General features: G+C 52.6%; 11 protein-coding genes and 2 non-coding genes across 13 annotated transcripts; 7 read left to right on the top strand and 6 right to left on the bottom strand.

Annotated features, from left to right (window-relative positions):
* Positions 1 to 577: 577 nt before the first annotated feature.
* On the bottom strand, positions 578 to 665 carry BDP55DRAFT_t275. Its single transcript has one exon. It is a non-coding gene; the product is annotated as a tRNA-Tyr (tRNA).
* Positions 666 to 844: 179 nt separating this feature from the next.
* Positions 845 to 2,128, top strand: BDP55DRAFT_296982 (PQ loop repeat-domain-containing protein). The gene is made up of 4 exons (XM_060566591.1): positions 845 to 968; positions 1,021 to 1,038; positions 1,093 to 1,296; positions 1,354 to 2,128. The coding sequence occupies exons 1-4, from the start codon at positions 924 to 926 to the stop codon at positions 1,915 to 1,917; spliced, it is 831 nt and encodes a 276-aa protein (XP_060425338.1). The 5' UTR covers positions 845 to 923; the 3' UTR covers positions 1,918 to 2,128.
* Positions 2,129 to 2,679: 551 nt separating this feature from the next.
* On the top strand, positions 2,680 to 4,284 carry BDP55DRAFT_771824 (uncharacterized protein). Its single transcript, XM_060581121.1, has 3 exons — positions 2,680 to 2,773; positions 2,933 to 2,987; positions 3,042 to 4,284. Exon 3 carries the CDS (start codon positions 3,075 to 3,077, stop codon positions 3,960 to 3,962), a length of 888 nt encoding a protein of 295 aa, XP_060425337.1. The 5' UTR covers positions 2,680 to 2,773; positions 2,933 to 2,987; positions 3,042 to 3,074; the 3' UTR covers positions 3,963 to 4,284.
* On the bottom strand, positions 4,268 to 5,406 carry BDP55DRAFT_590307 (cell wall protein). Its single transcript, XM_060570917.1, has one exon. It carries the CDS (start codon positions 5,275 to 5,277, stop codon positions 4,591 to 4,593), a length of 687 nt encoding a protein of 228 aa, XP_060425336.1. The 5' UTR covers positions 5,278 to 5,406; the 3' UTR covers positions 4,268 to 4,590.
* A 3,123-nt stretch (positions 5,407 to 8,529) lies between these two features.
* Positions 8,530 to 11,153, top strand: BDP55DRAFT_560646 (glycoside hydrolase family 3 domain-containing protein; the record flags this gene model as incomplete). Its single annotated transcript, XM_060570005.1, has 4 exons — positions 8,530 to 8,691; positions 8,754 to 9,281; positions 9,348 to 10,375; positions 10,433 to 11,153. The coding sequence occupies 4 exons, from the start codon at positions 8,530 to 8,532 to the stop codon at positions 11,151 to 11,153; spliced, it is 2,439 nt and encodes an 812-aa protein (XP_060425335.1).
* A 336-nt stretch (positions 11,154 to 11,489) lies between these two features.
* BDP55DRAFT_560767 (aldo/keto reductase) lies at positions 11,490 to 13,370 on the bottom strand (the record flags this gene model as incomplete). Its single annotated transcript, XM_060570021.1, has 5 exons — positions 11,490 to 11,888; positions 11,959 to 12,045; positions 12,102 to 12,245; positions 12,307 to 12,477; positions 12,531 to 13,370. 5 exons carry the CDS (start codon positions 13,368 to 13,370, stop codon positions 11,490 to 11,492), a joined length of 1,641 nt encoding a protein of 546 aa, XP_060425334.1.
* A 414-nt stretch (positions 13,371 to 13,784) lies between these two features.
* On the top strand, positions 13,785 to 16,367 carry BDP55DRAFT_676468 (fungal-specific transcription factor domain-containing protein). Its single transcript, XM_060575822.1, has 8 exons — positions 13,785 to 13,874; positions 13,940 to 13,988; positions 14,049 to 14,080; positions 14,137 to 14,454; positions 14,560 to 14,982; positions 15,034 to 15,311; positions 15,376 to 15,623; positions 15,685 to 16,367. Exons 1-8 carry the CDS (start codon positions 13,834 to 13,836, stop codon positions 16,072 to 16,074), a joined length of 1,779 nt encoding a protein of 592 aa, XP_060425333.1. The 5' UTR covers positions 13,785 to 13,833; the 3' UTR covers positions 16,075 to 16,367.
* BDP55DRAFT_753143 (uncharacterized protein) lies at positions 16,121 to 16,666 on the bottom strand (the record flags this gene model as incomplete). Its single annotated transcript, XM_060580689.1, has 2 exons — positions 16,380 to 16,666; positions 16,121 to 16,314 (listed from the first exon to the last, which is right to left on the bottom strand). Exons 1-2 carry the CDS (start codon positions 16,555 to 16,557, stop codon positions 16,121 to 16,123), a joined length of 372 nt encoding a protein of 123 aa, XP_060425332.1. The 5' UTR covers positions 16,558 to 16,666.
* A 219-nt stretch (positions 16,667 to 16,885) lies between these two features.
* BDP55DRAFT_618098 (amino acid permease) lies at positions 16,886 to 19,148 on the top strand. Its single transcript, XM_060571290.1, has 8 exons — positions 16,886 to 17,164; positions 17,225 to 17,438; positions 17,497 to 17,651; positions 17,709 to 18,058; positions 18,116 to 18,546; positions 18,605 to 18,685; positions 18,756 to 18,833; positions 18,891 to 19,148. Exons 1-8 carry the CDS (start codon positions 17,009 to 17,011, stop codon positions 19,061 to 19,063), a joined length of 1,638 nt encoding a protein of 545 aa, XP_060425331.1. The 5' UTR covers positions 16,886 to 17,008; the 3' UTR covers positions 19,064 to 19,148.
* Positions 19,149 to 19,482: 334 nt separating this feature from the next.
* BDP55DRAFT_t276 lies at positions 19,483 to 19,570 on the top strand. The gene has a single exon. It is a non-coding gene; the product is annotated as a tRNA-Tyr (tRNA).
* Positions 19,571 to 19,866: 296 nt separating this feature from the next.
* On the bottom strand, positions 19,867 to 21,448 carry BDP55DRAFT_719024 (GTP cyclohydrolase 1). The gene is made up of 3 exons (XM_060578428.1): positions 20,945 to 21,448; positions 20,578 to 20,882; positions 19,867 to 20,518 (listed from the first exon to the last, which is right to left on the bottom strand). Exons 1-3 carry the CDS (start codon positions 21,276 to 21,278, stop codon positions 20,213 to 20,215), a joined length of 945 nt encoding a protein of 314 aa, XP_060425330.1. The 5' UTR covers positions 21,279 to 21,448; the 3' UTR covers positions 19,867 to 20,212.
* Positions 21,449 to 21,872: 424 nt separating this feature from the next.
* On the top strand, positions 21,873 to 23,297 carry BDP55DRAFT_676454 (histone-fold-containing protein). Its single transcript, XM_060575821.1, has 2 exons — positions 21,873 to 22,679; positions 22,744 to 23,297. The coding sequence occupies exons 1-2, from the start codon at positions 22,080 to 22,082 to the stop codon at positions 23,101 to 23,103; spliced, it is 960 nt and encodes a 319-aa protein (XP_060425329.1). The 5' UTR covers positions 21,873 to 22,079; the 3' UTR covers positions 23,104 to 23,297.
* A 71-nt stretch (positions 23,298 to 23,368) lies between these two features.
* On the bottom strand, positions 23,369 to 25,357 carry BDP55DRAFT_753135 (transmembrane amino acid transporter; the record flags this gene model as incomplete). The annotated part of the gene is made up of 5 exons (XM_060580688.1): positions 23,369 to 24,351; positions 24,406 to 24,756; positions 24,814 to 24,885; positions 24,945 to 25,094; positions 25,179 to 25,357. 5 exons carry the CDS (start codon positions 25,355 to 25,357, stop codon positions 23,433 to 23,435), a joined length of 1,671 nt encoding a protein of 556 aa, XP_060425328.1. The 3' UTR covers positions 23,369 to 23,432.
* Between the last annotated feature and the right edge of the window lie 75 nt (positions 25,358 to 25,432).

Raw genomic sequence — 25,432 nt, 5'->3', positions numbered from 1 at the left:
GGAGTGTAGGATTATTCATGATGGAGTACTATACGAGAATGGTCAATGATTATCGGGTTTGAATCCAAGTATTCTTTTCTTGGATTTCGTCGCGATCGACTGCAACTGAATTAGAGTGACTTCGATTGATGCCAGAAAGGAGGAGTGGTAAAATGGACTTGTAATGCGAGCCAGCTGTGGGATTGAGAGCAACCCACCAAACCTATCTCAATTTGGACGAAAACAAGGTATCGTTGCTTTGGAATGCCTTCGTTAAGTATCTCCTCGCTCTTTCTCGTCAGTCGCCTGCCACACCTCGCAACTTCCTTCCGTCGCGACCCAGGGACCTCTCTCGTGTGCTCGCCAGGTTCCTTCTTCGTTTATTTCAATCTGCACCTGCGGCCCGACTGCCTTCCCTGATGTACGCCAAGATCACGGCACCCAATGGCACACGAGATAATCCGTATTGTATTAGGTAGAATGAGGTATCTAGGTTTCGAAGGAAAATTACGTTCGATTCTCGCGATATCGGCAGGCAGAATGGCAAATTGCATCGTTTGTCCCGGTACCAGAAAAAAAAAAGCAAAAAGAAAGTTGTTCTCCCCTTCCAGAATCGAACTAGAGACCTTTCGATGACAATGTAACCATTACAGTCGAACGTGATGAACCAACTACACCAAGGGGAGGATCGGAGCTAAAGCCCCGCTCGGTGATGGCAACTACCGCGATCTACAATATTAAGTAGGGTTCTCAACAATGCTTACGAAATTCTACACCAATTTCCACATTGCCGATCGCGGATAGACATCTCTGGGCAAGTGACAATCATGTCTCTTGCGCTGACGATTAGCTCATTCTGCCGCAACTAAGATACCTTTTTTCAATTGACATTGCTACCGTCATTGGCAACACGTTTGATAATTAGACCCTGTTTTTGAGTCGTCATGGACATACCGGCCGCAGCCAACGCTCTCGGCACACTTGGTGCAGTACGCACTTCACCCCGTCCGCCAATGGTGAGGTAAAGCTGACAGAGTACAGGTCTGCTGGTCTATTCAGGTGCATGTCATTAGAGCTCATAACCCAAATTCTCTTCCTGACAGTTTGGTGTAGCTCATCCCGCAAATTGTTATCAACTACCGACGCCATAATGCCACCGGGCTTCAACCCTCAATGATGATGCTCTGGGCCTGGGCCGGCGTACCGCTGGGCGTCTACAACATCGTCGAGGACTTCAACATTGCCCTGCAGATCCAGCCCCAGATCCTTACGTTTCTGAGTCTCGCAACTTGGATCCAATGCTTCTACTACCAAAGAGTACACTCCCACATGACCATTTGTCGCCCCAACTCATCTTGTTGATTCCGTCTTCAGAACTGGTCCATCCTCCGCTCCCTCGCCGTCGTGGCCCCCATCGCAACTGCCATGGCCGGCATCCAAGTCGCCCTCGTCATCGGACTCCGCATTATAAAAGACCGCGGCACAGAATGGCCCTTGATCCTCATGGCTTCCCTCTCCGCCGCCCTGCTGGCCGCCGGGGTCCTCCGGCACTACTGGGATATCTACCTCCACCGAACCGTGCGCGGCATATCCTTCATCTTTGTCGGCATTGACGCAGCGGGCGACGTGTTTTCCCTCGCGTCTATATTCTTTCAGCCTCGGGTTGATGTGTTGGGGATTGTTATTTACGCGACTGAGTTTGCGCTTTGGTGCGGGGTGTTTGCGTGTGGGGGGTACTTCAATTTATTGCCTTGGGCGAGGAAGAGACTAAGGGCGAGGGAGGAAGCTGGGAGGACGAGTGAGGAAGAAGAGACGCCTGGCTCAGCTGTTGTAGCTAACGGCATTGCTTTGCATGACATGCCTTCTTCGACGTCCGTCTTCCGGACCGCGTCTAGAGATGATTCCGGGCTTCGGTCTAGGACGGTCGCTTCGCTGTAACTCCGGAGCCACATTCAACATCTAGCACAGCGTCTGTGTTAGAAATTCCAAAATAAGGCAATGATTTGTCACGAATGGCATGAAGGACAGAGTCAACGCCTTCGAGGTCTAGATAGGGCTTAAGAACGCCGGACTATTTAAGAATCCACGGACCTCCGTTCTGTCCCCAATACTGGACCCAATACCGCAGGCAGGAGGCTAGTTCGCGATGCCCACTTTTCGTGGATTAGGAGGTATCGTCGGGTGCTGGTTTTCCAGCCGTCCTTTATCCATAAGGGATTACGATACTCTGGAAATCTGATGGAGCATATGTTGTCCGTTTTCAGGGTAAACCGTGTCTCTCTATTATGTCTATGATCATTCCTTATAATGTATTCCTTAAGGAATACGCCGAGAGGTTGAGGTAAGCTGTGGCGGAGTTCCTTCTTCAAGTACCCAAGATAACCAAGTCTTCAGCTCCTGTCCGATACAGACTTAAAGCTTTGTCAATGAAAGAATCATCCTCTCGAGCCTAGGTGAAGTGAGAGTTGCCTGTCGAGTATAAAATGTTTCTTCTTCCTTTCCAACTCGAACAGTCGAACTTTGAAGCGAACTGTAGCCGAATCCCTTCCTTTGGCAAAGAGACGAGTCGCTAGCTCCTACCCAATTCAGATTCAACCAGCACCTTGTAAACTCGATGGGTATATTAATCTCTTTGATCCCCGACTCTCTTTTCTTTTCCTTTCTTTCTCTTCTTCCTTCTCAGAATATCCTTGTCTACAAGGTCGATACTCCAGCTTCTTCGACACAGCCTACCCACAGAAAGAATGCCAACAGGTCCCTTCTAGCCTCGGGCACAAATCAACTCGTGCTTAAGGTATATTGCATCCCAAACTTTTCCTTCCTCAATACCTCGTGATGATGAGAAGAGAGTAGATATTTCCTGACTTCTCTCATTCCTCTCCGCTACTCAAGGGCCGACTCCAAACCCTACGTAGTTGCCTCCAGCTAACGGTCCCATTACCCACCACTTCAGTCCGCACCAAAGTGTTCCCTCGCCGAATCTGATCAACGGTCGGTTCGGATTCAATGTGAGTACCGAATTCCTCAGACGTTCTCGGTTTACTGACGAAGTCATGACTTAGAGAACCCATCCTCACGTCTTCGGCGACCTCATCATGACCGACGCCAACATAAGGGACCCGTCCCTGAGGAGCAGTGCACCGCAACTGCCTCTAACGGGACGCAACTCTGTCCCCAGAGAGAAGCCGTGGAGCGAACGGTTCCCCAGCAAAGACTTTCAGGACTATCAAAGACAGACGGCGCTGCGGCTTGCCAAAGCACAAGAAGCCGGTATACAGTTGTGCGATATCTACTTCGATGCCGCATGGGGACTTCCTTGGTGGGAAGGAATGGAAAAAGTCGATCTGAAGCCGGGTGAAGGGCAAAATCTGGTGGAGCTGTCGGGCGATGGGCAGAAGCTGGTGAGGCTGTCGGGCAACGGCGAATCCTCGTACGGTTCTAACAAGAGAGCCAAAACGGTACCCCATGAGCATCTCAAGGCACTGAAGGAGCTTGTTGATAAGAAGCGCGTCAAGACTAAGCTTGAAGGGGCTGAGGATATCATCACCCAGAAGCCCGCGATCCCTGGCCCGGAACCTGGCAATGATCAAGACTCCGCCAACGAGGCAGCAGCTTCCCATCAAGCTATTCAAGATGGGCTACTCAGCGAGTACGAGAACCGGGGCGAGGAGAGCATGCGTAAGATGGATAACAAGTTACTCAAGACAAAGCTCGAGAAGGATGAGGGGGCCATCTCCAAGGAGTCCGAGATGCCAGGTTCAGATCCCAGTAACAATGACGACCCTATCAACGGAGCAGTAGCTCCTGCGCATATTTATGGAGACAACTTCTACAACGAACACATGGCTGTATTTTTCCCTACAGACAGGGAATCATATGACAAACTTGCGGATATTGTCATGAAGAAGCCGGAACCGGACTATCTTTGGATGGGCGGTCCCGATTATAAGAAGTATCTCGAACGAGCCCGACCGATCCAATGAGGGCTAGTGCGAATACACTACTTTACAGAGCAACGGCCACTACTTTACAGAGTAACGGGGCCGACGACTAGAGAAACTAGGCCGATGACAAGAGCAAGAGGGTCATCCACAAGATGGATAGGCCCGAGGAGGAGTGAAACAATCTCGGGCGACGTTGGATTGGGGGCGCAATTGCGATCAGAGGATAGCAGCATTAGTCAGATGACGAGGCAAGAGTTAACGGAACGTATTGGGACCTTAAATGGGCGTCGGTCTCGATCAACAGAGGATAGATAGCCTGCGGGCCTAGGATAGGGACGAAGGTTCATAGTTTCACAACGAGTGTTTCGTGCTTCAACGTGTGCACTCGGCCTAGTCCCGAACCTCAACACAACCAGCATGGACGTGAACCCCAGTACGACGCGCTCAATCCAAAGTCATGGGTTTGGGTACAACCTTGATGTGCAAGAAAGCAGGCTTCGCATTGTCTACCCGAGCCCGTATGATACAAATCTTGGCACTTCGCCGTCATGCCCGCACTCGAAAGGAAAAAGGCCATCATAGACAAAGTGTTGGAATCTTCCATATATCCTCCACTGATCTTCTGTCCAAACCCCAAACTCCTGTTCAATCTCCGCACGAGACAAGCTTACAGCAACATGACAGCAAACGCCGCCGCGGCGATGGAGCCGAGACCGACGGAGAGGGTAGCGGCACCAGCCTTGGCTGGGGAGGAGGTCTTGGGTGTGCCGGCGTTGGTTCCGTTGCCGCCACCGCCCATACCGTTGGCGTTTGTGCAGTTGCCTGCAGCAAATGACTGCTGCGTGGACTGAAGTGTTGTGGCGAAGCTGCCGGCAAGTTGGCTGGCAACAGACTGGACGCTTTGAGGAACCTTGGTGACGACGGTGTCGATGAGCTTCTTGGCGCCATCGCCAACGGAACCGACTTGCGAGGAGATAATACCGCAAAGGCTGGCCTTCTCGAATTCGGGCTTCTTCTTCTCGAGGTTCTTGGTAAGGGCGTTTCCGTCGCTCTGAAGTCCAGAGACGAACTGCTGGAGCTGAAGGGCCTCGTTAAGGGTGATCTCGCTCGTGCCCATGACCTGCTGGGTGCCCTGGTTAAGGGTGTTGGTGAAGGCGCCAGCAGCACCGGCAAGGGCACTGAGGTCGCCGTTGAAGCCGTCCACGGCCTTGTTCAAATCCTTCAGTGAGTTGCCGACTTGTTGGATGACACCCTGGATTGTAGCCAGGTCACGCTCGGCGACGACCTTTGTGGGGGGCTCGGCGAAGACGCCCATGGCCAGAGTGAGGAGAGTGATCTCGGTGGTGAACTTCATCTTGTCGGTCTAGGATACCGGGGTTGTGGTAGTAGTTGGTATTGGTGGTGATGATCTTCCAGAGATTCAGGTGTGTGTAGCGTACGGTGGGTATATCGACGTGTTTGGCCAGCAAGCATGAAATACTGGAAGGGTAAGAGAAGGAAGAAGGACTTTGCAGGCTTATAGACTGGCACAGACTAGATCAGACCCTCACATACGGGAGGGGCAAAACAACCTTCGCACAGACGGTGACATTATATGAAATCTCAGCTCATCGCCTTCCCAAAAGCGTAACCCGTCTCACAAGTTGCCCACGGTTCACCCTCATACCTATTTACCCCCCTTCATACGGTTTGGGGGAGTGGGAGGTAGAGGAGGGGGCGAGGGGCCCGAGGAGGAAGATTCGACTCGACGCTTCTTCTGGCCCTCCATCACGTCTTCCTCGACCAGGGCATGCCTCTGGCCCGCAATCGCATTGACTGCTGTCTTTGTACTTGACGTCAATGCATGGATCAGGGAGAGTTCCTGGCACGGCAGGCCTACTCAGATTCGAGGCGGGATGGGATATGAATGACTTTGTTCGGCCACTCGCATCGCGCGAATCGGCGTGAACCGCATCCCACTGCCGATGGATGAACCTTTGAGGTTGATCGTCAACATGGGGGATGGCATCCTTGTTTAAGGTCCGGCGCTTATTTCACACAAGCTCGACGGGTAGCCCACAGATTTGGCCCGTACATGCAGGTTCGGGTAATATTGACGATGTATCCGTACCTGGCTAGCATTCAAGCCTCACTTTATGGGTGATGGAGGCTGTGCAGTACCTTAACCCTCGGGCTACCTATGCGTTATTTGACTGATATGTGAGGCGCGGGGCTCCCTCCGTCTCTCTCTCTTCGATATTCTCACCAGCCAAGACTCCTCGAACTGGCCCCAAGCCAAACAACCTGCACCACCACCGGGCGGCGGAGTTATTCTAAAACAAAAATATAAAACGGATTCGTCCCCGAAGCTGGGGTGTTAAACACTCTTCAGCCCATGAGCCTCCCCCTCCCAAGCACAGCCTGACACGACGTCGCTCGCCGAAGTGAAACGTGAAACGTGCGGACGGATCCCTGCTCAACTCTCTTCCCGCGCTGGCGGATCTGGCGATCCCCCACAGCACCACCGCTAGAGAAGACACACCTCTCGCTCGTGAGCTTCCGATTTGCTTCGCTGCGGATTCCTCTCCGGACCTCTGATAGGAGAAGATTCGTCGACAAGTTGACTAGGGTTTGTTGGGATCATCCAGGCCTGCCGTCGCAGAATTTGTTAGCGAGAGCGGGATACGCCGGCAGAGGTCAGACCGCTCTTCGGTGCGAGCTTATTTCTTCCTCGGCCGGTCGGCCATCTCCCATATGCGTGAAGGGTCTCTCCAAGGGTCCTATCAAACTGTTTCCAGGCCTTTCACAATTCACGAGTTATACCAGATGTTGGGATATTGCACGTTCTTTTAAAGTCAGATGGCTTTCAACTGGCCGACTGATTGACGTGAAGAACGGGCCGTCTTTGGCGTCTTGACGATGCAGAGCTTCATGTACGGCACTGACAGTGGCCTAGCGTGTAAGTCAATGTCAGTCAAGTCGGCTTTCCACACGGCCTTCCACACAAACTGGGTTAGTTGGAAAGCCTAAGAAGAGGCGACGCCCGGAAATAAACTCTGGTAAAGTGCAAATCGGGACCCGCGAATCAGCAGTGTCCCACGAGTCGATTCAGGAAATACCCGATTCACTCCCGCGGGCCGGCGAACGAAGCCAAGATTCTTTTGCACACACTGGAGCAGTCTCCGTGTGTATGTTAGTGGTGATGGTGTGCAGTCTCGTATGAACTCGTCTTTTTTTACCTCTCCCGCAGCTCAGTGGGTGTGGTAGGCGGTAAACCACTTACACGACGGCTTCCACGGCCGTGGGGGTGGCTGAGGCGAGAAGTTTGAGTGGAATGAGAACCGTAATTGTAGCCGAACTCCAGGTGTGTCTCGGGTCTCAGCGAGAGAACACCCCCGGTAGCCTGTAGGAGAAGAGGGAGACTCAACACATGAACCTCTGGTGCGAAGGATGAGGGGGGAAAGCTCTTTGTACGAGTATCAGAATCCAGGTGAAACGAGGCACGGCTCAGGCCACATATTTCCCAGGGAGACACGAAGCGATCAGAGTGCCCGTGGATTAAGAAAACTTCCGACCTTCGGCCGACTCTGCCGCGCTAAAAACGCGAAGTGAGGGGATGACTGGATTCCGGATCTGCAGCACCGTACGCACGGCGCGTCAAAGTGTTCGTGCCAGCAGCCATCGCTTGTCACCGTCGTGTCAGTCTACGAGATGCAAACCTGTCGTGCCTGTTCAGCTCCGCGCCCCCTTCGCATCGGGACGGCCAAAAAGGGAACCTCTTCCTGTTTGTTGTTGGTTTCCTGAGCATCTTGTGTCGTTTCTGGTATATCAAATCCCAGCCGAACTTCCCGTCTCGGTCTCGTCTCGATGCTTTCAGCGGGCTTCATCCATGTTTGGCTCGCAAGTCAGCAGCGTAGCATCTTCCCCAAAAGGTGTTACAACGCTGTTCCTGGGCCGAGGTCAGAATGAACTCAAGCTTGTGGGTGTATCTTCTGGTCTTCTAGAATGCCACGTCCGAGACGGAACCTGTTCGCTGCTGGTTTCCGGGGAGACACCGGATTTTCGGCTTCGGAGCCGGCTTGTGGAAGCCGAAATGTGGATCTACGCCCGGAAGCCCCATTACGTGTGCGCGGACAAAGAGTTCACTAACGAGCACTATCAGTCCGACTCAACAGGAACGGGTCTTCAGGGTCGCTTTTTCCAACCAAGACTGCTTCTCGAAGCTCTGCTGCTTTATCTCTAGACCCACAGAGTCATCTCCGCATCCTCTCAACTGCCAGATATGTACCCCGCACTGCAATCTCCAGAATATCTTCGGCTTGGGCTTATCGGTCAGACCGTTTGTTCGCCGGCTTTTAACAGCAAAGGCGTATACTACTCACTCCGGCCTTCTACTACTGCCCCGGTCTATCGGTTTGGAAGACCGGTGCAGGGCTAGACAACATGAACAACCTTGAAGAAGGTCATCAAGTGACGATATGCGATGTAACGTGATAAGATGGGGAGATTGAGCAACGGTGAGAAGCTGGGAGGATTCTGAAATATGAAAGCGCACCAAAGCCTGTGATTGAATGTTGGATATTTGTGTCAATCTGTCTTCTCTCGTGAATTGTGTGCACAACTGAAGATGTGGTTGACCTCTACTCTCCGGATCGCCTCGTTGGTATCAACTGCCTACGCGGTTCAGCCATGGCTCGACAAGACACTCAATTACGAGGAGCGCCTCTCGTCTTTCATAGCTCAGCTCAATGATACACAAAAACATGCCATGGTCCAAGGCGACACCGAAGTTAGGCTTTCAACACCACGTTGCCCATGAGAAAAAGAGAGCTAATGCTGATATTCCCATAGCTGACAGATAATGGAACCGGCGTGAACGCATGTATCGGACACATCCAAGGGAACTCTTCTCTCGGTATCCCCGGTATCTGTATGGGCGATGGGCCCGCCGGAGTCGGCAACTCTCTCGACAATGTCACTGCTTTCCCGGCTCCGGTTGTGGCGGCGAGCTCTTGGGACACGTCCATACAGTATGAGTTTGGCCAGGCACTTGCACAAGAGCACATGGGCAAAGGCCGCAACATCGTCCTTGCGCCCACCATCAACATCCTTCGCTCTCCCTTATGGGCTCGCGCTGCCGAAACTCTGTCCGAAGACCCATGGCTGACCACGCGTATGGCGGTCGCCGGCACGATGGGCATCCAAAGTCAGGGAGCCCTCGCGTGCCCAAAGCATTTCGCTGCGTATAACCAAGACACGAATAGGTTCGGTAATGGCCCGGAATGGGTAACAGTCGATGCAGTGGTCGATAAGAGGACGATGCATGAGCTTTATCTGCCTGCCTTCAAGGCTAGTGTGCAAGAGGCAGATGCGGCGAGTGTCATGTGCTCATACAATCGACTCAATGGCTTCTTCACCTGTGAAAACGACTGGCTCCTCAACCAGACACTTCGTCAGGAGTGGGGGTTCGAAGGGTTCGTGGTTGCCGATTGGTATTTCTCCACAAGAAGCACCGTTGCTGCTGTCATGGCTGGACTCGACATCTCAATGCCGGGCGGAGATCTGACAGATAGTTACGGCTTTCCTGCATACTACGGTGACTTATTGGTGGAGGCTATCAGTAATGGATCGATACCACACGCACGACTTGACGATATGGTCCAGAGGGTTTGGCGATACATGTTCAAGCTTGGGCAAATCGACAATCCCGTGACCGGAGACTCGACAGCCCATGTACGTACCCAGGAGCATCTGGATCTCGCACAGCGAATGGTTGAAGAGGGTGCTGTTCTGCTGAAGAATGACGAAAGCGCCCTGCCTATCTCTCGAGACAAATATTCCAAGATTGCAGTCTTTGGCATCGGAGCAACCACCGAGAACCAGGTCTCTGAAAACCACGGTGGCTTCGTCATTGACTCGACCATGGTTGTTCAAGCACCCTTTGATGCGATCAAGCGTCGAGGAGACGCAGAAAACATCACGGCCAAGTACTCCATGGCGTACCCAGGCACTGGGCAGTTTCCCACCGTTCCCTCGAGCATGTTCAGAGATAGCGGCGTCAACGTCATGTACTACAAGACAGCTGACTTCACCGGCCCCGTACACACCACTGAGATGGTCCCCAACATTACCATTGCTACATACCCACCAGAACTTTGGCGTGAATACCCAGACGTATTTTCGGCTGTTTACGAGGCGGTTTTCCTTCCAAACACCACAGGAATGCACCACTTCTCCATGTATGGCCAGGGAACCGCACTGCTGTACTTGGACGACGTTCTGGTAGCCAAAATGTCCTATGCCAACTTCGGGAATTATGTTCAAGGTGCAACGTATCTCGAGGCGGGATCCGAGGTCAAGCTTCTATTGAAATACGACATGGGCTACTCCTTATCCACTGGTGCGTATGGGATCACTCTTGGCGTAGACATCGGCAACCAAGCTCGAGACACAGCGGCCGACGAGCTGGCCGAGTGGGCGGATATCAGCATCATTTTCGCTTCGGACCGGATCTCTGAAGGTGCTGATAGCGGCCTTGGACTCTCTCTACCTGGCGACCAGGATGCCATCATCAGCCGGCTTGCCAGTATATCCAAGAAAACCATTGTAATCCTGAACACAAACTCGGCTATTTTGATGCCTTGGATTGAGCAAGTCGAAGGCGTCATGGAGATTTGGTATCCTGGCCAGCAGGTGGGGCTCGCGCTTGAGCGTCTTCTCTTCGGCGATATGAGCCCGAGCGGGAAGTTGCCATTGACGTTCCCCAAGAACCTCAACGACACCATACGCATCAGTACCAACATTGAAGTACCCTATGGAGAAGGTCTCTATGTAGGGTACAAAGCCTATGACCGGAGCGGTATCGAACCATTGTTTCCGTTCGGACATGGCCTGACATATTCCAACTTTAGTCTTTTTGGACTGGAGGTATCTTCAAATGACAGCGCCGTCTTATCCAGAGTTACTTTGTCGAATCAGGGAAATACCAAGGCAAAAGAGGTTGTTCAGCTCTATGTTGGGTTTCCGGAGGCTGCGAAAGAGCCACCAAAGTTGCTCCGAGCTTTTCAAAAGGTCGAGGTCGAACCTGGGGAGAGCAAGGCTGTAGAGTTGTTGGTGAAGACCGATGATCTCATGGTGTGGAATGCCTTCACTGAGGATTGGATGTTTGTGGAGGGCGAATATGAAGTTCTCGTAGGGTTCTCGGCGGGTAATATTCAAGATAGACAGCTCGTGGACCTGAGTCGAGGCTAGAGCGATGGTACATAGATTTAAGACTCGTTGCCCTCTTATCAACGAGGCATCGCTCAGCAACTTAATTGAATACCATGGATTCAGAATTGGTTATTTGCTTCAAGTCATGATTACTTGTTGATTTTCCTCATCCGCTTCTTATGCCTTTTTCCATGTCCGCCTAATCACTGACGATAGGTGAACTTCTTGGCGAGACACCATCACCGTATTCAAAGGGGAATGATGATATACAGCGCAAGCCACATAGATTTTGATAGTAGTAATGATGTGACAAGTATAATAACTCTTATCATAACCGACAGATAACCAAGTAAGACCAACGTCAATAATCAAGTTCTAGCGATACTCTCCTCCACAGTCTCCCATCGCCTCGTACATCTCTAGCCTTCTGCTCTTCTTCAAAACCTCTTCAATTAGCTCTCGATCCTGCTGGCTTAGAGACCATCCCAGACTCGCTAGGTTCTCATCCGCGCGCTCGCTGATGCCCATTCGAGTCCCAACGATGACCGCCCCGACATAGGGGAAGTCCAACACCCAACGAGTGGCCACATTGGAAACACTGACGCTGTGTCTTGATGCGACTGTTTTAAGCACCTGCAAGAGATCTTGGAACAGATCCCACCCTCCCCAACTGCGGATCATGGCATAATACTTGCGCTGGCTGGGCGTGATCGCCTCATCGTAGAGATCCGGTTGCCCCTTTCCCAGCCACTTTTCAGCGAGGAATCCACCACACTACATCGATAGCTGTTAGCCTTTTCGCGAGCGAATCAATAATGCCATTGCTTTCTTTCTTTCAGCTTACCAATGTTCCGTAAGTCAGGAGTCTGATGTCGTGTTCCTGGCAGACCTTGCCCATGTGAACCTCTGGCCTGCTATCGATCAACGAAAACTGGGAACCGTCAATTTCGACCCCTCGATCTTTGAGTTCGCGGGGCTCGAGCATACCTGCACTTGATTCGAATGAATTTTGATGCCTTGGTCAATTGCGACTTTCATGTGCTCAGTGTCGAAATTGCAGAGTCCTAAGGTCTTGACGCGGGGGTCTTCTTCAAGGAAACGCAAAGCCTCCACATACTGAGGGTCCTCATACTACCACAGAGGATTAGCTTGTCATTCTCATCACACTGGGCAGGCCTAGGTGGCTACTCACGAATTGCCAATGGAATTGGAGCAAGTCGATCTTGTCTGTCTGCAGCCTTCGGCACCTTTCAGCGACATTGGCTCGTATAGCAGCACGCGTAACTGTCATCGGGTTGAAGACACAGTACTTGGTCGCTGCAAATGTTGAATCGCTGAATGGATAAGACGAACAGAAGCGGCCCTAGCTCATTTAGCAAGACAACTTGAGAGATAACCAGGTGTGATCAGACTTACAAAGATAATCTCGGCATCGCCGTAGTGGTCCGCCATATCGAACGCTGAAAGACCTACTTCCATGTGTTTAGAGAATTGAGCAATGATCTTGGATGTAGGCGCTGAGCCCCAGGATGGGCTAGACATTTGCCAAAGCCCGGTGAACAATCTAGGCAGTCTGAAGCCGTTCATCTCAAACATCTCCTTCGCATCTACAGGGCCTGGGAGGGATGCACACAGACCCGATGAATCGCTCGACGGCAGATTGAAGACAGGAAGTGGTTCTCCAAGAAGCATGGAAGTCGCGAAAAGTGCTCTCGCGTAGGGGTATTCCAGCCCCTTCTCTTCTATACTGACTCTGCACTCGACAAGAGACTTATGCAAGCTGGTCACAGCATCGCGTTCGTCTTCCAGAAGACTTTCGCGAGCGGCTGCTAGCAGTCTTTTCTCAATGGCGGTCATGATCTGGACAATGTCGCCATCAACAGACGCCAAGACAGCAGTTGTATTCTCTTTGGTGGTCTCTGGGACAATGAGAAGCTTGATGCCGCCCCTGACCACCCTGGTAATGAGCGGGAGGCTCTCTAGACTGAGCCCGCATCCTAGCATGCAACGGATTGTCGTCTGTGTCTTCTTCAATGATGCTTCCGAAGACAGCTCTTCCTGAGCTGCTGGTAACGCTACATCTTTGATGTAGGTTCTTGTCTCAGCCTCGAAAGTTGCGGTGATGTCTGGATGCGCGGCCAATAGCGAACGCATGATTACCCGGAGATTCTCAGCGGGGAGATTTGTGATTATGGTGTCCGTCATCATGTTGACGTGCGCCGTCTTAACGCTTTGGCCTTCTGAACTTGCCGCCATTTCGTTCGTGTCGTCTTGGTCTAAAGTGAGAGACTATGAGTTTCTGGAGGTCTCTTGACGAAATCTAAGTCCTGCCTTCGATCTTGAATATGAACGGCTTGCATGTAAGCCTTCCCTTAGATGTACGGACACAACGAAATCGGTGTTGCTGCCGCACGGCTGCAAGCTGAACCCTGTTTTCGAGCTAGTACCCGTCGGCATTCATCTCAACTATCAGAAGCCACCGGCGATCAACGAGTCGAGCCGTAGCTTGCCGGCTCATTAGTCGGTTATCTTTACCCAGGCCAGGCGGCTACTGGGAACGGCGGGGAGAAAAGTGGACGAAGATAGGGAAGTCCCCAAAAGGATTCACAGCACCCCCGAAGCCGGCGAATTTCCCCCCTTGACCTTATCAGGTCAAAGTGCTTGTCAATTGTTGATTCTATGGTTGGTAGCCGGCGATCTACGACAGTGAAGCAACACGATGGACCTGCATGCCCGACCATCACCAAATCCCAAGCCGATGTAAGACTCGATGGTTTGTAATGACAGCAACGTCTCTCCCGACTAATAATCATGGCTTCGCTTAGTCCCAAAGCATGTCTTCAATGCAGGAGCATAAAGATGAAATGCATCACTGTAGGTGATGGAGCAGTCTGCGATCGTTGCACCCGGAAGTCATTAAAGTGCATCTTCCAGGATCACCGCCGAGGGAGAAAACCAGGAACTCGGTGCGTACCACCTGGAGGAGCCTAAGCAGTGAGGTTACAGAAGTTAACAATTAAAGAATTACTCCTAAGCGTAAAGCGCAGAGCTCAACCGCACCAGCCACTTCTTCTCCGTCAGTACAGCAAAGACAGGTTGGAGAGGGAAGTAGTCAGACGCAGGCAGTTCAACGAAGTCCAGACTGGAGCAATGGAAGCCTTCAGCCCGCTGGGTTCTTCAATCGTGCAGCAACGCGCGGCAGTTTCTCCCTTGGGAGCATACTGAATGCATCAGAATCGACCACCTCAGAAGTACAACAGGAAGAGTCGCGGATTCCTTCCGACGATCCGATTCAACTCGGTCTCCTCAATTCATCCATCGCCTCGTCCCTGTTCGAAAAGTGAGTCTAGTAATGACAACCCGGCTGTTCCGTGCCTATCCCATCCCCCGTCCTTCCAAAGTTCTACTCCCGCCCACAAAAGACAAATCAATGACCTCTCCTCAGTTTTATGGAATCTCTCAATCCATACATCAGTCAATTAGATCCGCGCTTGCACACTTTCGGTCGTATCCGGCAAGAGTCTCCATTCCTTCTCACGGCAATCTTAGCTGCGGCTGCGAAAGCCTTCAATCCTGCTCTGTACAGGAAGCTTCGCGAACATGCCGAAGATATCCTTGCCACCACTTTCCGGAAGGGAACCAAATCAGTTGAAACTGCGCAGGCGGTTCTGATCCTAACCTATTGGAAAGAGTCCGAAGACGCGCGTGCCTGGATGCTCTTAGGATACGTGATTAGGATGGGCATGGAGCTAGGCTGGCATCGGCTTACTCCGTATTCTTCACAGTCGAACACAGGAACCGACTTGGAGAGACGTCAGAAGAGGAATATCGAAAGAACTTGGCTTATCCTTTTTGTTTACGACCGCAGGTAGGATGAAGCCCGAGACTGAGTGATGGCTCAAAAGCTAACATGGCCTAGCATGAGCTTGCAGACTGGAAAGCCATGGATGATCGAACGAAGCGAGTTCATCGAGTCCATTGAGCCATGGTGCAAGGATCCAATGGCAACTCCTGGCGACCGTCTACTGGCTGCGCTAGTGACATTACGCTTGTTGAGTTCAGAAGTCTTCAGGCTACTAGGACCGAGGTCAAGTCGAATTCGCGCGAGACAGTTACATAGCCTAGAATCTCTCCTTGCAATCATCAAGAGCAGAGTCGAGGAATGGGAGTCGAGGTGGCTCAGCGTAGCAGATACAGGTATGCCCAAACTCCATCCAGGCCTTGACAGTCAAGCTACCTAGCTAAAGCTCTGCACCATTAGACAGCTGTCATCCGTTCTTTATCCAGTTCTACGGCACACATCTCAGGTTGCAACTGTTCTCTTTGCCGTTACAGGACATCTTGGCGCAGTCGGACCAGAACACGACATACCATATGGAGGCTCTTTGGGTTAGCTACTCGAGTGCCCTTGAGATGCTGCATCTCATCTGCCGACACTCCTCTTGGCTGTACTTTGCCCAAGATTCTATTCACGTTATGACTGCTTATAGTGCAGCTTTCTTGATCAAGGTAAGACCAACTGAATCTAATTCAACTTCTTTTCTTTTTTCGCAGTCTAACCAGAATATAGCTCATGTTATCCACGTCCCATTCAATCGCCAGCCAAATTCAACCCGCTATACAAAGTGCGATATCAGGCGCCGCCCTGGTTTTCTCCCAGCAAGCTGCTCCCCTGGGCTCGAGCTGCGCACTTCAGTCGAGATTTCTCGACAACGTCCTGGCTAGAATCTCTGAGCCCGCGGCCGAAGCGCCGACAGCAACCGATCTGACCGAGTGTTGTGGCCAGCTTCGAGTCGGTGAGCGGGATCCGACTCGGGAGACCGGCGTTGCCGCAGCTTCGGGGCGAGCCTTCAACCAGGCGGAAGGAGGACTGAGCCTGGACTTTGCAGATGATGAAACCTGGGTTGAGCTCATGGCCGAAGCTGGGTTCAATGCTCAAGACGGCGTATTTTTTGCTTGAACATCGCAAAGACTTAATGTTAAGTAGATGAGTTTCTACAAGCCGTCTACTTGGGTGCATCGGTGTTGTTCAGAGGAACCGCGGTAGTCTCTGAGTGACGAAAAGTTCTGATGCCTTCCCGGACAATCTTCAGCTGGGAGGGACAGCAAGGATCAGGACATGCAATCAATGCATCGGTTGTCATCCAATCGTTTTTAGAAGTCACTCGTTGTTTTGCGGCCAGTAGGGGTAGCACTGATGCTGTTGTTAAACATTCAGAGTTAGAGACCATAGCTTCCGAGTAAAACTCCAACGAGTCAACTTACACAAGCTGTAGATACTAATGCCCTGGTCTGGTGGCAGATACAACATCTCGCCTTTCAAAGTGAAGTAGTCTCCTTCTTTCGCGCCACACATGATTCTTTTGCCCGGTGGGCAAACTACCTCAACGCGCAGGTCGAATAACTGAAAGGCGTCCTCGGGACTTGAAGAAGCGGATGCCATGATGCTTGGACCTAAGGAAGTTAGAGTATTATCTTTGGATACCCTTTAAGCCGGGCTATCGGGTCATAGATCGCGTTTTCCAGGCTTTTATCCAATCTTTGAAGCCGTTCTGCCCCCGCACTCATGCGCAACGGAGCTTATCAACCGGCGTCTCAAGCCGAATCTTGACCCCGGCACCGGCGACTCAAAAGTCGATCATTGACAGCGACCCAGCGCCCGATTGGCTGCGGAGTTGCGCCTATCCTACGACCCTGAATGGCAGCTCCGGGGGCGTTATCAGGACCGACTTTTGGGTGCTTACAATGGTGTTATTCATTAATGTTGATCAACCCACTCCGCTGCTCGGGGGATGTCATGACGAGATGCATCTGTGAACTCCAATAGATGTGTGCAGTAAATCTACTTGCATCGTGTACTGCCCAATATTCAAATTGCTTTCAAACCATTCACCATGGAGGGGAAGGAAAAGGACGAGACCACCATTGGCGCCGCTCCTGAAGTGGACTCCCGCTCCGGCGAGAGCGCCTCTATTCCCGGAGATGGCGAGGGGATCAGGCGTGACTTGGAGTCTCGGCATATCAACATGATTGCCATTGCGGGAATGATTGTAAGTTTGAGCAGGAAATGAGATGTCGTGGAATGGTCTGTCGTCTAACACTGGATCAAGGGGACGGGCCTGTTCCTCAGTTCCGGTACAACTATTGCCACGGCAGGCCCTGCCGGGGCACTTTTGGCTTACATCGTAATGGGGCTGGTCACCGCTGGCGTATCGTACACAACGGGGGAGATCACGTCCTTCATGCCATCAACTGGTGGTTTCATTCGACATGCGACCAAGTTTGTTGAGCCAGCACTCGGTGCAGCTACTGGCTGGAACTTTTGTAAGTCGATTCGAGATGAGAAACCTGCCCTAGAAGCATGTTGTTGACTTGAGAATAGGGTACACCATGTCGATTTCTGTTCCTGCAGAGATTAGTGCCGCTGCAACTTTGATCCAGTTCTGGAATACATCAGTGAACCCCGGAGTTTGGATCACGATATTCCTGATTTTCATCATTATAGTCAACTTCTGCGGCGTCCGGCTCTACGGTGAAGTAAGACATCCACTCCTCTTGACCGCAAAGAGCACATGTGACTTACAAGACACCTAGACCGAAGTGGTTTTTGCTTCTCTAAAGATCATGACAATTATCGGCCTCATCATCGGCGGCCTGGTCATAGATCTCGGCGGCGGACCCAACGGCGACCGCATAGGCTTCCGATACTGGCAGGACCCAGGGGCTTTCAACAACTACCTTGTCACAGGATCAGCTGGCAACTTTCTGGCTTTCTGGAAAGTCTTGCTCTCCGCAGCTTTCAGCTACGGCAATATCCAAGTCGTTGCCATCTCGGGTTCTGAGACTCGGCAGCCGAGGAAGATCATCCCGGCAGCTACGAGGAAGACTTTCTTCCGGGTGTTCTTCTTCTACGTTCTTAGCATCCTGATCGTGGGAATGATCGTGTAAGACCTACTTGGGAACTGAGGCTACTCGAGAACCTGTCTGACGAAACCACCTAGGCCATCCAATGACCCATCTCTGAGCATCTCAACAGGGACCGCCCAACAGTCACCCTTCGTCATCGCCTTCACCCGATCCGGTGTCTCGGTGTTGCCGTCCATCATTAACGCCGTGGTCTGCACCTCTGCCATCAGCAGCGGATCCGCCTGTGTCTTCATCGCGTCTCGAACCCTCTATGGTCTCAGCTGCGATGGCCACGCCCCAAGGATCCTTCAGCGCTGCAACAGGTTCGGAACACCTCACTACGCGGTGGGGTTGACTTGTGTCCTCATGCCGCTTGTCTATCTTAATGTTGCCAACAACACCTCTGTTGTCTTTGGCTGGTTTGTCAATATTACGACAGTGGCCGGACTGATTGGTTGGATAGTGATTGAGATCACGTATCTTCGCTTCTTTGCCGGGCTCAAGGCACAAGGCTACTCTAGGAATGGTAAGTCACTCTTTGTGAGGGTTGTCCACCATGTATGCCCAGCTGACACCTTTAACAGAGCTTCCATACAAGGTTCCTGGCCAACCCTACATATCGTGGGCAACCCTTATTATTGTTGTTCTCGTTGTGTTCTTTTCAGGTAAGCTATCACCTGCCTTATGTTGCCGTCGCACTGTCGTGAGCCATTCCCAACTTATACTACCATTCAGGCTTCGACGTCTTCACTACTGGGAACTTCACTGCCTCGGGATTCCTGACATGCTATCTCAACGTCTTCATCTTTGCGAGTGAGTTTCCAGCTTCTTTCTTCGACGCCACCGGCATGAACTAATGCTGCATCATAGTCCTCTACATTTTCTTCAAGTTCTACCTCAAATCTCGAGTAATCCCGGTAGGTGAAATAGACTTTGAAACAGAATTTGCGTCAATCCGACACGAGAAGGCACAAGAGGATATGTACGGACATGAGAAATCGGGTTTCAAGCAATCCATTCGTAGAATAATCCACGCTGTGTAGATAAAAGACTGGGACCGGAAATGAGACGAGCAGTTAGTAGACCTTACGATCGATGAAAAGCGAATCTACCGCGGTAATCAATGATAATACCTGATACTGCTATACTACAATGGGTTCATGGCCAGTTTTAACCTGTCAAGTGGGTGTCATATCAATTTGCCGTTCAATACCTGACCTCTATTCCTACTACCTAAGTATTCTAAAATACGTTTGATCTAATATCCTTAGAGAATACTCATTCAGAACCGTGGCATGGTAGAAATGCTAGTCGTTATTAAAAAGACGCTGCTAGGCTGACAACTCGTTCTATAACTTACTTGTCTATGCATAACTTTAGCTCTGGTGGAGTTGCTCCATACTTAGACCGTCATCTAACGGCTCCGAACATCTCACCAAGCGGGGCTTAGTCCCCGACCCATCTCCCCTTGGTGTAGTTGGTTCATCACGTTCGACTGTAATGGTTACATTGTCATCGAAAGGTCTCTAGTTCGATTCTGGAAGGGGAGAACCTCCGTTTTTGTGTTTTGGTGTATCGTGTTATTCTGTACAACTGGTGTCGCGAGAGGGTTGTGGTGTTTTGCGGGGTTTGGCTTTTTGTGTTTGCTCCCTTCTCACAACGCATGTTTCCTGCCACGACTCGCATCAGAGTCAGTGCCAATTGGCCTTGTTTCACAGCTCCATGGCGGCATGGCGGCATGGCTTGCGCTCCCTTGCAGCGAATATCGATGCAGGGAGACTTCTCACCGCCTGGGCGCCAGAGCACGATGACGGACAACTGGTAGGCGTGAGGACGGATGTATCATGTGGGTAGGCAGGAATTTTGATTGTTCCGTGGCCGGAAAACGAGCAATCTAGCCAGCCCGTAACCAAAAATGTCGGTGTTATATTTTGCGCTTGAAAAAAGTAGTCTTTTAGTCCAGAACGAGCGTTGAGCTCCCTTCTCATGAAATCTAACCCCCCCTAATAATCGCCAATGCTTGTGACCCAGTGTTAAACATGGTCTTTCCAATTCGTGATGCATGCCCGTAAAAACCAAACGCCGAGAATATGTAGAACAATATCAGATGAGATCATTGCCGCTTGGGTTTTGGTGCTCCCCTCAAGTAATGTCTCAGGGCGCCTCTGCCCAGCATATCCGTCTGTGACAGTCTATGTCTTCAACCCCACCAAACTGAGGAACTCGTTCCGGGTCTTTTCCTTCTTCTCGAAGGCTCCAAGGACGCAGCTAGTTATCGTGCTAGCCGTCGTCTTCTGCACGCCGCGCATGACCATGCACAAATGACTAGACTCCATTACGACGGCGACACCCTGAGGCTTCAAAATTTCCATGATGGCGTAGGCAACCTCCTTCGTCAGGCGCTCCTGGATTTGGAAACGTCTGCTGAACATTTCGGCAATACGGGGCAGCTTCGAGAGGCCAATGACCTGGTTCTTGGGAATGTAGGCAATGTGCATCTGGTAGTACATGTTAGCCGCCGATGCAATTGTCAATGTACGTAGCCGGGTCTACAAACCTTGCCGGTAAACGGAACGAGGTGGTGCTCGCACATGCTGAAGATCTCAATGTCCTTGACAATGACCATCTCGTTGTGGCCTTCCTGGAAGATGGCATTGTTGACAATGTCCTTGACGTTCTGCTGGTAGCCGCGGGTCAGGAAGAGCATCGCTTCGGCGTACCGTCTCGGGGTGTCGAGGATGCCGGGCCGGTCGGGGTCTTCGCCGACGCATTCGAGGATGGTGCGGACGGCGCCCTTCATCTTGTCGAGACGAATGGCAGCCTGCTCAGGGGACTCATCGAGACGCTCGCGGGTTCCGAGGCCTAGAAGACATCGCGCATTAGTCAATTGGGTTGCGCGGGGTTGGGAATGGCGTGACTCTTACTCGGGCGACTCAGGCCGTCAAAGTCAATCACCGGGCTCGGTGACCTCGTTACGACGCCCTCGGATTTGGGCTTGGATGACTTCTTCTTGGACTTGGATGCTGTAGTATCTCTGGGATCGCGCGCAGGCTGGCTCAGGCTCGGGCGGCGCTGCTTCTTGGAGTGGTTGCCGTTGACTTTGGCATCGTCGTCGCCTTTGCGCTTTCTGCTGCTTCGCTTGCTGGACTGGCTCGCGGTCTCGGCTTCACTCCCGTCGCTCGAACCACTGTGGCCATTCTGGTGCTTGCTTCGGCTCCTCTTCCTGTCTTTGACCACTACACCTTCTGACTGAGTCATTGTGATATCGGGATCCAACGCGGGGAGGAGAAATCGGGGTGTGGAGGTTGGCGGTTGTGGTTATGAAGGTGGGAGAGGGATCATTTGGGTGCTCCAGATGAACAAAAGTCCGTCCACTGGCCGTCCCCGCTGCGCTCATTCAAGACTCTGGAGGGAAATCGGAGCAGAAAATTCGGTTACGGGCGGCGTTATCTTATCGGGGGGTTTAGCGCCATTTACAGAGGTACCTCCCCCAGGATTCAGGAGTCACCGGTGCAGCGGCCAGCCACGTTCAGCGCTCACTGCACCTCAGCCCTCAGTGAGCTTGACGACTGTACCTGAGGTCTCCACTTCTCCGATTCCCGTTTGACGCAAGGGTCCATTTGGGGCAGTACGTACCCTCAGTGGAACCTCGCTCAAACACCCGCCCGTTTGTTTCCAGCCTGCTGTGCCTGCCCAGGTGAACCTTGACACTGCCAAAGGCTGTCATCGGTCATGTGACAGCTGGCCCAGGGGAACTCTGGAAACACCCGATCTCACCTTAGTCATCCAGGTGACTGGGTTCCACTCTTTCTAGATTCGCCAACCGCGGCGCGCCTTCACGTTTGGGCTCATGCTGGACATGAACTTCCATGACCTTGACGACTTTCCAACCCTGCGTGAACCTACGAATTGCGACCCGTAACGAAACCAGACCGGCACCTTCTTCGGATACATCAACATCTCGATCCTTCAGAAAAGCGCATTTGCTCGTTTCGATCTAGCAACTGCGCTTGCCGGCGCTCGTCACTCCTCCTTGCGATCCACCACCAAGCCTCTGCGATGGCTTCCCCTCCATACTCATACTCTCCGACCGCACACTCGCCGCCGTATCCGTCACCCGCACAGCTCCCCATGTCGAACAAGAAGCGAGCATCAGATGGCGCCCCGCCAGGGTCTGCCAAACGTCGAAAGGCCTCGACACTCTCCGTCACCTCCGCCGCCGCTGCCCACCCTCTTCGCCAGACCTCCTTCCCGCCCGAAGCAGGCTCTCCATACCCACGTTCGCCGTCAGTAGACAACGCTAGTGTCGTCAGCGGCAGCCAAGTCAGCGCACCTCCTAAGAAGAAGCGCGGCAGGAAGCCCAAGAACCAGACAAACGTTGAGACCAGAGAACAAACGCCCTCTCTCGTAGGCGGACGCGCGCCCACGTCGGTCAGCGGCGCAGGCACTGGAGGCGATGCCCAAGAGGAGGGCGCCAACGATGATGACGACGATAACGATATGCGTATGGCGCTGGTGGATTCTACGGTCAGGACGCAGGAGCAGAAGCAAGAGGAGATAAGACTCCGTGCCATGCTTGTGGAGTCCTTTGACCCAGAACAGTACGATCGCTACGAACTTTGGCGTGCGGCCAAACTCACCGAGTCCGTAGTCAAAAGGGTAAGATATACAACCTGGTTGCTGGCTAGCGATGTGCAATCTCACTGACACGGCCATCACACAGGTCGTCAATGCGACAGTCTCGCAATCCGTCCCACCCAACGTCGCTCTCGCCGTTAAGTCTGTCTCGAAGCTTTTCATCGGCGAGCTCATCGAGAGAGCTCGAGACGTGCAAGGGGAGTGGATCAAAGGCACCGGCGAGAAACAGGCCGACGTACCCACTCCGCCGCCCAAAGACGACGCGACCCAGATGGAAGACAGGAGAGGCCCCTTACGACCAGACCATCTCCGCGAAGCTTGGCGACGTTACAAGCTATCGGGAGATGGAGGTTGGGTGGGCATCCAAGGCTTGTGGCATGAGCAGCAGAGCAGCGGCGTGGAGAGATTTCCGGTCCGGACTGGTGGACGACGAGTCTTCCGGTAATGCCATGGCATGGCTTTCATCGTGATGACATGACCAGAAGGCGGGTGCGCGAAGGACGACAGAGAAGCATAGGGGCTTGCTTACATGATACCCAATCTAACAAGTAGTTAGCTTTACCACCGACGGCACGACGCTGTCCTAATGACTACAGTATTAATACGTCCCTATTCAGAGGACCGTGGTTAGAAGTGAAATATTCTCGACTGGTACGAAGCTATGAAATTACACGTTCATCGCGATATCTTATTTGGTTGATACGGGCGCAGCAAGCTCTCGACCTAGCAGCAACTGCTGAGCTCTGTCCACGAAACAAAGCCAGCCCCTTTGACTCAGACTGGACTTCCACACCCGAAGCTCGTAGCCTGAGACTTTCCGTTGAAGGCAGCAATCAATCCCTCAATCGACGAGTACATGCCCAGCGCTGTCGTGACAAGCCCTCCTAGCATGTAGATGATATTCCAAGCATTGAATAGAGGCCTCTTCATGAACCCCCTTCGGTATCGCCGAAATCCAACATCAACATAGGCGTACCTACCCGTCGATGGGTCAAACGACTCCTCCTCTGGCACCATTGCGTCCTTCCGAATCCAATAGCCCAAACCCAACAGCGCCGGCAGAGTGTACGTGAAGCTCAGGATAAACAGCGCCCCGATGAATCCAGACACCAGCGAGAATTGCGGCACGGCGGCGCCAACGATGAAGGCGAGAGCCCAATACACAGGTATCACCGCCGCCCACAGCATCTTGCCCGCGGACTCGGTCAACGGCGGCGCCCCAAAAATCTCCTGCAGCAGCTCGACGTAAAGGACCTTCATGCCGATATTCCCATATAGCCCCGCCGCGATCAACCCCGTCACCAGACCCAGAATATTGGTCGCCGTCTGCCACCAGTACGGCGACAAGCTCTGCATGGCGGGGTTGAAGGCGTACTGGCCCTGGAAGGAGTACACGTACAGCCCAAAGACGAGATAGCACACGTAGATGAACACCTCTCCGCAGAGAAGGGCCTTCCAAAAGTCCATCGGGTGCCGCATCTCTGCCATGAAAGCCGCAAAGATGAGGCAGCCGCCGTACGAGTAGACGGCTTGGTTCAGACCGTTCATGGAACCTAGGAAGCCGGAGCCGCCCGAGGCCATGCCGGGCGGGGGCGTGCCGGCGTAGGTGATGACGGGTCCGGGTCCGAAGGTGTCGCCGAAGGAGGCCTGGGTTGCGGCGAAGTTGGGAGGGGAGTGTGCAACGACGCCCATGCTATTCGTCTCTCATTAACATCAACCCAGACTGGGGACTTCTCCAAGGACTTACCAGATAAAGATGATGAGCAAATTCACCCACACAGCCAAGTTGGCAATCCACGAAAACCGCTGCAGCGTCCGGATCTGGCCCAAGATGAACCCGGCCGCCATGAAAATCACGAGACACGCCACGAAGCAGATGCCCGCTCCGCCGTTGGGCCCCTTGCTAATCTGCGAGATGGACTGGCCGTTGGCGAGGATCAGAACGGCGACGAAGAGCAGGAGCTGGAGACCCTGAGCAAAATTGATGGCGTGCCGCGCCTTTGCGCCAAAGACGCGGAAGTAGAGGTCCCCGTAGCCTTTGAGGGGGTACCTGTCCGAGTCGAGGCCGAGGAAGGCTTTGTAGAGGATCCAGCCGGAGCTTTGAGTTGGTCAGCCACTTGTTGTTTGGGGTGAATGATGTGTTTGGGTGACTTACTACAGCGACATCACCCCGAAGACGGTGTAAAGCGCAATGCCTGGACCGTAGCCCATCTGCGCAAAAGCCCAGCTGAACACGACGTTAGTCGAGCTTCATCCATACACCAAAGAATGAGTAAATAAACCCACGGCGTGGAAAACGGCCCCAAGATATCCGTGGTAATGAGATAGAACACGGCGCCCCAACCAGCAGTTCTCACCGCCCTGCTCGCCCTCTTCCACTCTTCTGGCGTCACAACACCACCGTCCCTACTCTCCGCGGGTTGCAAAGCCTTATCGCTTCCAGTCTCATTCCCATTCTGCTTCTCCCCAGTTCCGGCCCCGACATCCTCATTCCCACTGCCCTCGCTGGCCGCCTGGAACTTCAAATGCTCATCGCCCTTTCTAAACCGATCCTTCACCACGCTCTTGAGCGTCACTGGTCCTCGAGAGTGTAGATACCGCTCGTTAGCCTGCTTCTCCTCGGCGCGCGTGACTTCGGCCCAGTAGAGGTACTCTTCAAACGTCACGTTGGGGTCGTGCAGGATTACGGCCGACTCCATAGTGTAAAAGGTTTGCCCATCTTGGCGGGACGGGGTCTGGTCAAGGAGGGACTGTGGTTTGTTTTGAGCTTTCTG

This window comes from Colletotrichum godetiae (assembly GCF_030913485.1).
Source record: "Colletotrichum godetiae strain CBS 193.32 chromosome Unknown BDP55scaffold_48, whole genome shotgun sequence".
Classification (NCBI taxonomy): Eukaryota; Fungi; Ascomycota; class Sordariomycetes; order Glomerellales; family Glomerellaceae; genus Colletotrichum; species Colletotrichum godetiae.
This window is presented reverse-complemented; position numbering and strand designations above follow the sequence as displayed.

Excerpts from the sequence above, each read along its gene's own strand:
- BDP55DRAFT_296982 (XM_060566591.1), top strand. The coding sequence starts at position 924 with ATGGACATACCGGCCGCAGCCAACGCTCTCGGCACACTTGGTGCA. Across the intron at positions 1,297-1,353 it reads AATGCTTCTACTACCAAAGA|AACTGGTCCATCCTCCGCTC; the intron begins GTACACTCCCAC and ends TTCCGTCTTCAG.
- BDP55DRAFT_771824 (XM_060581121.1), top strand. The coding sequence starts at position 3,075 with ATGACCGACGCCAACATAAGGGACCCGTCCCTGAGGAGCAGTGCACCG.
- BDP55DRAFT_590307 (XM_060570917.1), bottom strand. The coding sequence starts at position 5,277 with ATGAAGTTCACCACCGAGATCACTCTCCTCACTCTGGCCATGGGCGTC.
- BDP55DRAFT_676468 (XM_060575822.1), top strand. The coding sequence starts at position 13,834 with ATGGACCTGCATGCCCGACCATCACCAAATCCCAAGCCGAT. Across the intron at positions 14,983-15,033 it reads CTTTTTGTTTACGACCGCAG|CATGAGCTTGCAGACTGGAA; the intron begins GTAGGATGAAGC and ends AACATGGCCTAG. Across the intron at positions 15,312-15,375 it reads GCTCAGCGTAGCAGATACAG|ACAGCTGTCATCCGTTCTTT; the intron begins GTATGCCCAAAC and ends CTGCACCATTAG.
- BDP55DRAFT_618098 (XM_060571290.1), top strand. The coding sequence starts at position 17,009 with ATGGAGGGGAAGGAAAAGGACGAGACCACCATTGGCGCCGCTCCTGAA. Across the intron at positions 18,059-18,115 it reads CTGATCGTGGGAATGATCGT|GCCATCCAATGACCCATCTC; the intron begins GTAAGACCTACT and ends GAAACCACCTAG. Across the intron at positions 18,547-18,604 it reads ACAAGGCTACTCTAGGAATG|AGCTTCCATACAAGGTTCCT; the intron begins GTAAGTCACTCT and ends CACCTTTAACAG.
- BDP55DRAFT_719024 (XM_060578428.1), bottom strand. The coding sequence starts at position 21,278 with ATGACTCAGTCAGAAGGTGTAGTGGTCAAAGACAGGAAGAGGAGCCGA. Across the intron at positions 20,883-20,944 it reads TGACGGCCTGAGTCGCCCGA|GCCTCGGAACCCGCGAGCGT; the intron begins GTAAGAGTCACG and ends GATGTCTTCTAG. Across the intron at positions 20,519-20,577 it reads TCGTTCCGTTTACCGGCAAG|ATGCACATTGCCTACATTCC; the intron begins GTTTGTAGACCC and ends ATGTACTACCAG.
- BDP55DRAFT_676454 (XM_060575821.1), top strand. The coding sequence starts at position 22,080 with ATGGCTTCCCCTCCATACTCATACTCTCCGACCGCACACTCGCCGCCG. Across the intron at positions 22,680-22,743 it reads CCGAGTCCGTAGTCAAAAGG|GTCGTCAATGCGACAGTCTC; the intron begins GTAAGATATACA and ends GCCATCACACAG.